Below are 10,691 nucleotides of genomic sequence, written 5' to 3' on the forward strand. Positions count from 1 at the left end.
AATTGGAAGTAAAAGTGGGCAAAACGGTCATTAAACAATGTATAAATACTATACCAATACCATCATACCATCAAGTGGATTTGTAAATCAAAATGGTATGTATATGATGCCATGAAAGGTGTGGATCTACTGTATAAATATTTTAGGGTTTTGTACAAAAAAAACCAAACAATTAACGCATCTGAAGTGTTAACAAAACCGAAAGGGGATGGCGCAGGGACATCAAGACGGCTTGAAAAACAATAAATACATACTAGTGCAATACATACAATGACAATGTTGACAATTGTATTGACCCAAGATGTGGCATAATATGCATAACTATAATAATCAGCCGGTATAGATTCTTCTGTTGCAAATACCATATGGCTTGCACTTACGGTACCTTTATATATATGTTCACCTCTCACTCCCAAGCTTTTGTAGTGTACATGAGAAAGCTGTATTTTAGCCAAGGTAAGACATGGAGTTTTTGGGTTCAGAAAGTGAAAAAGGAAGCAAAATGGATGCAGAACATGCAGCAAAACTGAAAAATAACTTAAGTGAATTTAAGAAACATAATAAATATAATGTATACAAATATAAAAATGATGATTAGGAATAATCCGGAAGGTGATACAGTTCCAGTTTAAATATTGGCTCTGTCCTTTCCAAATATCCTGGAACAGCCTTTACTGAAGGAAAGAAAACATTTTAGAAGGGATCGTATTCCAATAATTCCTGTTTTCTTATTGTGGTTAGAACTGTTAGCTAAAGCTAATGTGAACTGTGAAATCAAACTAAATTGTATTTTGATGACATTTGTGTTCAGGAAAATCTGGCAGTCGGACCTCTTAAACATGACTTGCTATGACCACTGTTTACGAGAACTCATCTCCTCACAAACAGATCGCTATATGCCAGGATGATTCACTGTGACATTTCTGGTCTCTGCTGACCACTTTTAACAGTTTTTTTTTTCTGACTTGTTATTGATACTTCCGAAATTCTTTAGGCATGGCCATATAAATGTTTGGGGTTTTTATGTATACATTAATATCAGGCCTGGGAATTAACACAGTTAAATAGTTAAACAGGAAGTCCACACAACACCTTTTCATGATGTCTGATTTGCTCAGTGCCATCATTTAGTAATATCATGATACTGCAATACTTTTCAATATAAAGAAATACCAGGATTCAACCAAAAATGCCCATGTTTTGTAAACCTTTCTAACTAAACATCTTTTATAGGAAATCTGGGGCTGTTGGGTCACGTCTGACAGGGGCCGGATGGGGAGGATGCACGGTATCCATGGTCCCTGTTCAGAAGCTGGATCATTTCCTTTCAAGCGTGCAAGATTCCTTTTACAACACCGATGACCAAAGATCTCTACTGAAGGAAAAAAGCCTTTTTGCTACCAAGCCTGGATGTGGAGCAATGGTCATTCTGGAAGAGAACAAGATGTGAAGGATCTGTGCTGACCACAGATCAATTTCCAATTGCGATTCCATTTTTTTACTTATTTGTGAAACATATATAATTATAGCAACTTAAACGCTTAGTTTTAAAACAGCCAAATAAAAACACTATTTCTAAAATAACATGAGTCCTTTGCTTGTGTGCTTTCAACCAGAAAGGCCTAAACTAATAATTTGTAAAAAATATATATATATATATATATATATATATATATATATATATATATATATATATATATATATATATATATATATTAATTGTAGTAGAACATCAATACTGTTATCCTAAATGATCTCAAAACAGGATTTCTTCTGGAGATCATTTCTCTAAATTGTTCCACCCCCAAACCATATTAAATGAATGTATCACAAAATGTAATGCAACATATTGTAAAGTATAATGTATTGAGATTTTACTTTGTCTTTCTATAGACCAGTGATGTTTAAAAACAACCACATTTTTAAGTGCAAAAATAATACTGAAAGAGTATGTAATATCTACATATTGCTGTAAATATACCAAATAGGGGATTGTCATTTTTATTTGCACCACCTTTGCCAGGGTACAATGATCAGTTGCAAAGTAGGTCATGCCAGACCTTGGTAGATGTACTGTGATGATATTATATGGTTGCACACATAATTGCCTTCCAATACTTTCATTTGTTTATCCAGGGCCAGTAAATATTTGTGCAAATATCCCTGATATATCCCAAATATACTCTATTGTGACTGTAAAAAGCATTGAGGAAATATTAAAGGATCACATGAATCAACACATTTAATATAAATCTTATTATTGTAATATAGCACGTTAGAGCATTTTGCCTTTCCAAGAAGAGATGTACCGTATTTTGAATTATTAAGGGCCCAGATTAAAAGTGAATGCACTGTAATGTGTATTCTTAATCTGCAGTGAGACACTAGCCTCTTTTTGATAAATTGCAAAGTAGGTCATGGCCAGACCTTGGTAGATGTACTGGTAGATGTACTGTGATGATGATCTGCACCCCAGAAAGGTAGCAGGATTAATGAAAACCCTCCCTCTATTTACCAATCTTATCACTATTCCTGCAGCTACACTTTACACTCTCTTCTCTTCTGTATTATCACATGTCCATTTTACGCATATTAAATACCTCCCACCTTCCTGTGTTGTAAGTGGCAATATTTTGGACAGGGCCACCTGCAAGATTTGTGTTCCTCTAGCACATTATCTCCATGACTTTCTCCATTGGGCCATGGTTCTGAATAGAACATCCATGTGTGCTGACATATCCCAGTGGGCCACATTTGTAGATCTTTGCTTCCTCATGTGCCCACTGATACAAAGGAGCGAGCATAGGATGGGAGGTAAGGTGGAGTTCTTAGGGATGCTGTCTATGAAGCCTAGGGGTACCACAACCACTAAGTACATCACTGCATGTTGCAGTCTCCCTTTTCCTGTTCATTTAACCCATAATGTCCTCCCGCAACCCTGCCTTCTCGCCTGAATATACATATAGGAAATATATTTGAATACATTAATATTTTTAGGTATGAAATGATTGTGCTTTTCATGAACAGACAATGGTTTTATACATAGTATATGGTTGCACACATAATTGCCTTCCAATACTTTTATTTGTTTATCCAGGGCCAGTAAATTCTGTAGCGCTACAACTGAAAAAGTGAGGCTAAGTAAATAATTTCTCTGTAAATGTGCCGTTTGGCCCAATGGTGTTGCTTGTTTTGCTCTCCAGTAAACCTTGCGCCGTCTGAGGCAAAGTTGTACAAACAGACGGACATCATGGTTTACAAACAGTACTAGACCGGTCACAACCCATAATTGCTTTGGGAAACATGCAGAGACTGCACACCAAGTCTGAAGGGCGTAAACATGCTTTTATTGCTTTTTTAAATTATACATAGCGGTCTAAAATAACTTACAAATGATTTCTAGAGAGACTCTTCAGAATCATCTGCACTGATGAGGTCTTTGATCGTCAACCCTTCTTTTTTGAAGACATTGCTTGTAAATGCCATTTTTTGCTATGAAGATAAAAACACACAATTCAAGTCACTTAAAACACTACTTTATGTATAAATATTATAGAACAAACATGGACGCTCTCTCTCTTTGGTAAAGCTATAGTGTATATGTTTACAGCAGCGGTTTATTTATGGGGTCATTGGCCTAGGGCTAACTCAGGGTAGCGACCCCAGCTACACCTCAGAACTCAACTCAGAGGATTTCTTCCTTGCACATCTTCTGTGCTAAGTGCTGGGGCATGATGTCATAACCCGACTCCCCACGCAAGGACACGGATCTCCGATTTCCCAGACTTTCCCATTGAGCAGAGGGGGCGCTAGGAAGCCTGATCGCCCCATAGGATTGAACCCTGCCGGTAAGCCTACAAGGAAGAAGTCAGGCTGCTTTTCAGTGTTTCAGCAATAAATTGAGGAATAGATAAATAATAATAATAATAATAATAATGTTCAATTAATCGAAAAGTAAAGTCACGCTAAAAAAAACATGACTTTTCCTTTAGTTTCCAACAAGTCGTAGCCATCTGTTCCTTCAAAACTAAAACCATTCTGATTCTTAATGTTGTGTGACAAATCAAATGCTGTCAGTGCTGTCAATTAAATTGAGCTGATTATGGACCAAGCATTTCTACGTCAGGACAGCTCCCTGACTCATCTTGTAAACGTAAATAATACGAGCTTAGAGTTGTGCTAATTCCTAACAGTGTATCTTCTACATGCCTGCAAACCACATGGCTAATAAACCGCACAAGTGCGTAAGTGCCTACAACGTAAACCTGCAGCCGCTGATGTTTAATATACATTTGTAAACTGTGCATAGTCGGGTGCATACGTGTCTGCTTCTGTGTTCTAAACAGAACTTTCACTCGTGAATTACTTTTTCATAAATAGAATTGCAAAAATGAAAAGCATTTATTTAGCAAAAATTGAGTTCTCACTAAAAAGGCAAAGGGGTTTATTCACTCAAAATGCATGATAAAGGGGCAACCTTCTAACTATCTATGCATTATTTAGGGCCAGGTTAGTCCTTGCCAGATAACCTTTCAAGCATTGACATTATGTGCCCTATACCTGGGGTGTGTAGCTGAAAACAGTCCTATTTATATTTTGTCAAGAAGTGGACACAACTGATCCCTAAACTCCAAGAATATTATCAAACATGTCTACCTTTTACTTTTTTTTTACTATTTTTTTTATATTGCCTCAATTAGCATTTATATAGGGCTAATGGTCCTATTATTATTAATTTTCCTGCCTGTATATTAACATAAGAACCTTTACTTTCATAGTAGCACAGGAGAGGACAGACATATTATGCAGCCAGCGGTTGCTTTATGGCAGTAAAACATAGGAAGCATGCTGCTTCAGACCCACCTAAGCAGAACACAATAAACATGTGCAGACTCAGCAATGTCTCTCTTCCATGTAATCCCATATGTACGCACATAACATACTTCAGATGCTATCACTTCTGCTGCATTTTGTAGGATTTTTGTTTCCTCCTTGGTAACAAAAAATTATTTATTTTTGTAATTCCAACATCTCTTGCCCCCCAAAGCATTCCTGTCATCGGTGTTAGATTTCTGCTACACATAAAACCGTAAGTCTCTTTGGAAACTGGCTGTCTAGCCTGCTGGGCTAAATTGTAAAACAGTTTTGGATTGCGGAAGATTTCCGAAACTGGCCAAATGTAGACGGTGTTGAAAGGCAGCGGAAAGCAAAGTACGTCATGTAACTTCTTCACTTGCGCACTCATTTTCATGTTTTAGGCTGTCACATCCCGAATCGATTTCACGTGCCTTTCTTTGCTTTTGTTAAGATGTTCCCTCTTGCTTTCATCTTTCAGCGCATGAGTGTTGGGTACTCTCTCCCGCCGAGTAGTTATTCATAATAAACTGACATGTTATATATATTATAATATATTGTAAAAAGGAAAAGCTGTCAAACCTATTGTCACATTAAATGCATATTTGAGTCCATGTTGCATTGACTTACTGTATGCACATCGCTGCAGGAATTCTTTAGTTATGCCTGCCCCCCACGACTCCTACTGCAAGTCAAGAGAATTCATCAGAACAGTTTTTGGACATGCTCATTAGAAGCCCTATTTTGGTCAAAGCAAACGATGGTAGCAGCAGCCGATCGCATGTATTCTACCTGAACATTGATGTTTTGCTAACATACATGCAATTGGTTGCAGCTTACACCCACTGGTGGTAGCTCAGCTCCTATTAATTTAAATGGCAGAGCTACTGAGCATACTGGACAAATTCTTCCTGCTTTTGGTGGAGGCAGCCAAGAGTCAGAAGTCCTATTTTCTAACTTGATTTAAGTAATACATACTTCAGCTTGCATGCAGTAAAATGCGCTGAAGTCTGTGCAAAATGGACTCCAATTCTGGTGACTATACTTTTCCTTCACACTCTTAAAAGGAGAAAAATACCAGCATACAAAAGGAACTTGGCTTATTTTTATGTTAGCATATGCTATATATTACTATTTGTGATGGGAGTTGTTTTTCGCACAGCACTTGCTGGATCTTAGTCCGCTGTCTATTAAGATAAGGCTGCACCATCACTGCCCTGTCCCGAGAGTGATAAAAAGACCTGTTGCTCAGTTCTTAATTTGAAGCTCTGCTCTAACATGGGACTATGTTGTTGTGTCCAACTCTTGCGTGGTGTACGTTCGATCATGGGCATTAACTGATGCTGACACAGGCTTCCCCCACTTCCCCTGATCTCAGTCCTCATATAATAGTGTGTACTATTCTGACTGTGGAAAGCAACTTTTAGATCTGTAAACCTTAAGACTTGCTGAATACGTCAACATTTCATTAAATAGGAACAGCTCAAAACGTCGGATTTTCTAAAATAGATAACAGTATGCACAGTTTCTCCTATCCAGTATTGAATTTAATTCGAGACTGTGTCTGTGCGTTATTTAGTTTATGTATAGGGTTAATATAAACATGTGCCACAAATCTCCCCACAGATGCTACCTATTTTATTTGCTAGTTCAATAAAGAGGTTGTAACACTTTTCCTGAACTCCTCTTGTATTATATTATGTATGCGAGCCTCTAGTGCTGAGGATTTACAAGAAGTTCATTTGCAAAGCTATTATCACGAATATCTGGAGAGAGAAATGTTTCCAAAGCACTCCAGGAATTCTAGGTAAAGAGACACAAATTAGGACTTAAGGTCTGTTCTTTGCCAATTGTTAAATGGACTTCATCACTTACATACGCCTGCTGTTTCACACGTCTTACACGGGGAAGTAAAAGGCTAGCGGCTATGAAAGCCTCAGAATATAATGCATGATATATGAATATCCTACCACCAGTCTAACATAATGTATCTGCATTTACAAATGTGTTACTATTGCTGTAGTTGCTAAGCACAGTAATGCTATTTTTAGTAAATCATGTACAGATACTCTGTATGTTGACTTAAGTGCCGTATTAATTTCTTTGTGTATATTAAGATGTGACACACAGGAGAAACATGCCATATGTTCTCTTGATAAAATTAGCCCTCCCTAATGCTAGATACTATATGCACACTATGCACCTCAGGAGATCCTGAGAATTGTATATACAGTGGCAAGAAAAATGACATCAAGTTACAATAATGAACAAGCACAATCTGGTTTAATTAATAACACACATTGTATTGGTCTTGTCCAGTCCATACATTATTCAAACATTCACATTATGGGTTGGAAAAAGTATGTGGACCTGTAGGCTAATCACTTAAAAAAGCAAATTGGAGTCAGGAAACCTGAAGTCCAATCAATACCATGGGACTGGAGGTGTGTTTTACAGCTACTCTGACATAACAAAAATAAGTTTGCTATTCTTAAGAAGCATCTGCTGATGTGAACCATGCCTCACAAAAAAAAACGTCAGAAGACCTAAAATCAAGAATTGTTGATCTGCATAAAGATGGAGAGGCTTACAAAGAAATCTTAAATTGGTTACATACTCATCAGTCCACAGACAAATTGTTTATAAATTGAGACAATTTAGTGCTGTGGCTACTGTTCCTATAAGTGGGTACCCAGCCAAGATGACACCAAAGGCATAACACAGAATGCTAAAAAGTGTATGGCAGGACACCACTGAGAAAGCCCCTGCTCTCTGATTTAACATTGCTGTTTGCCTGAAGTTTGCCAAAGAGAACATTGACACTCTACAACCCTACTGGGAAAATGCTTTGTGGACTGATTAAACTAAGGTTGAATTTTTTGGAAGAACATGCAGCACTACGTATGGCATAAAAAGGGCACCACATACGAACATGAAAACATCATCACAATGGTGAAGTATGGTGGAGGGAGCATCATGATTTTCTGCTTAGTGGCCTGGAAGTTTGCCATCAAGGGGACAATGAATTAACAAGTTTATCAAGGTATCATACAGGATAATGTCAGGATGGCTGTCCACCAGCTGAAGCAAAGTAGAAGTTGTGTAATGCAGCAGGACAATGACCTTAAACATCAAAGTGAATCCACCTTAACCCATTAGAGATGCTGTTCACATCAGACATCCTAGGTATATGTCTAAAGGTTCACTTACTTTTCCACCAATACCAAAAAAGGATAATTACTTTAAAAATTGGCAGGTTGGTCTACTATAGGAGGTATCCATAATATCACCCACCAAGATATTTAAGAACTGCATGTCTGTTCTTCAGACAGTGGTTTCTTACAAATAGCTATCACTAAATGTGATTCTCTTCCATTCTTAAAACATTAGCTTCTGAAGCCTACATGTATATGGTATTTATGTATATAATTTACTGATGGATACCAGACATTACACTAAACCGGATAGCTAAAGGTCTATTATGAGGTTTAACTCATCTTATTTTTAAACTGTTTAAATATGTTTTGAGTTCTACTCAACCACTTGGATTGCATCAAACACGTATACTGCAATGAATGTTGCAAAATGTTATACAACATCATGCATCAGGGCAACTCTTCAGATATTTCCCTGATGAGTTCTGCACAGGTAAACAGCACGTTGTAAAAACATCCCATGAATGTTATACCATAAACCTTTCATGGATGTATTTATATGTTACCCACCCCCTAGAACAAAGATGCTACATACATACAATTACTGAGTGTTCTTAGGATCTCATACAACATACACCGTACTCTTTAACCAAAACTAACAGGTCTTAACAGAGTTATGCACGTAACAGAGCATCAATGATCCGGTCATGTTTCCTGAAGTCCTTTAGAATACTCATAGTGTCTTCCTACAAAATGCCTATTAGTTTTGCATATATTCTGTTTTTTTACTTATTTAGAAATAATGTCTAAACAAATCTACTAATTTGATACTGATAATGTCACAGTATCCATCAAGCAGCACCCATCTTTACTTGGCATTGCAGGGCCCTAGCTGGGTAGGTCTGGGAAAACCCAGAAGAAAGGTGGGTAAGGAGTTTATGTAGCCTGGTCCTGCATTGCCATGTGAATATAATGTATTATGGTAAAACTGAATCAAATATGTTGGCAGAGACACAGACGCTGACATATTATGCTGGATCCAATGTTTTTCTCATTTTATTCCATTGTAATCCGTCTGAGGATTGCTTATTTATGTACGTTTTAAGTGAATTAAGGGAATTTTCCAAAGCCCAGGAGTTTTCCCATTCATAGTAGCGCACACCAAAGCATTCATTGCACCCTTGTTTAAGTACAGTTTAAAATCACACTACTTCAGCTAGACATTTCCCAGCCCTTCTTTACTATGAATTGTGTTTCTGGGCAGTAGCAAAGCTGACACATTTTGCACATCTGTAAACTGTTTGGTAGATCCCACTGTCTGAGTCAGATTCTCAGTTATATTTATTTTATAGCATAACTAGTGGCTTATCCAAGGTTGGTGTTACTGTGGCTCTAGTTTTAACAAGTTTTGCTTATGGTTAAAACCTTATTCTCGGTGTAGAATTCTTGAATTAACTCATAATGCCACAGTTGTTCCTGCATGTCTTATTATATAGATGTCCTGTGTAAAGATAGCCCAAACTGTGGATTTTGCTGGAAAATTCAATGGACAGGGCACACGGCTATAGCGCGGACGCATTGTAACCTAATTTGGGAAGTTACATTATAAAATGAACTTTTAAATGAAAAAATGTTAAATGAAATGCAGCTGCTGTCGTCTGTTTAAGTTAACCTGTTTTCCATGACTGCTGAAAATTGATGAGGAGCCGCAGAAGTCTGTGGGGGGTCTAACTTTTTAGCATGTTCCTAAAAGAAAACAAATCAACTTAATTAGGACCTACAAGGAACTAACTCTAGTGAGCTGGTGACTAAGAAACCTCTAGCTTCTGTGTGAGGGACGAGCCTGCATTCAGATCCAAAATATCATTATGTGGGAAGTGATGAGACTATAATTAGCTAGTTAAAAAGTACTCTTTGTGATGAGAAACTGCTACTCAGAGGTTACTTGTGTAAATGATATCAGTGGAAGCACAAGAGGTTGCACTTGGTGATGACTCCAGCAAGCAGGAATAGGCCACCAAGAAATTGGGTTTTCTTCTGTTTGGGCGAATATTCGTGTGCGTTCTTCGTGTTCGTTTTTTTCTTTGTTTTTCCCATTTCACCTGTACTTCATTGGTTGATGGCAGACGAGCCCCCTGCTGGCGACCAATAGGGTCGCTCGTACAGACTTTTAAAATCCGGGCCCAGCAACTTGGCCAGCAGAGACCCCTGGTCTCCCTGCTACAACAGTTAAAAGTCTGTATGAACGACCACTAAAGTCGCCTGACAGCGTACCTTTATCTCCGCAGCATCGCAGGGGTTAACGGGAGAAGAAATCCGTAGGTTCGTTGTCAGGAGTTAAAAAGGCCGTCCGAGTGAGCCTATTGGTCGCCTGCAGGGTCTTCCTCTGGCATTGGTTGATGCCAGGGGAGGATTTACTTGCATAAATCTCTCAAAATTATTTAAAAAATAAAAAAAATCCCAGTTTGTTTTCAACAGAACGTCCATTACTTTACAGAACATGAAAACATCAAAAGCTATAGTCTTACCAATTTCTCTAACAAATCTCCACTGTTCATTGTTGTTCCACTTGAAACTTCCTTCTTCAACCTGGCCAAAAATATTAGACATACAATACTTCATATTAGTAAACTATAGTGAACAGTGCCTGTATAATGGTATTACGTACCATTTCACAATATT

General features: G+C 37.8%; 1 protein-coding gene across 1 annotated transcript in view; it reads left to right on the top strand.

Annotated features, from left to right (window-relative positions):
* Positions 1–1,584, top strand: part of GALK2 (galactokinase 2) — a 60,505-nt gene extending 58,921 nt beyond the window's left edge. The window contains exon 10 of the mRNA XM_053465144.1: positions 1,234–1,584. Within this exon, the coding sequence (XP_053321119.1) occupies positions 1,234–1,450 (217 nt within the window). The 3' untranslated portion in view covers positions 1,451–1,584. The remainder of the gene's footprint in view (positions 1–1,233) is intronic.
* The last annotated feature ends 9,107 nt before the right edge of the window (positions 1,585–10,691 follow it).

The sequence above is a fragment of the Spea bombifrons genome, chromosome 4, assembly GCF_027358695.1.
Source record: "Spea bombifrons isolate aSpeBom1 chromosome 4, aSpeBom1.2.pri, whole genome shotgun sequence".
Lineage (NCBI taxonomy): Eukaryota > Metazoa > Chordata > Amphibia > Anura > Pelobatidae > Spea > Spea bombifrons.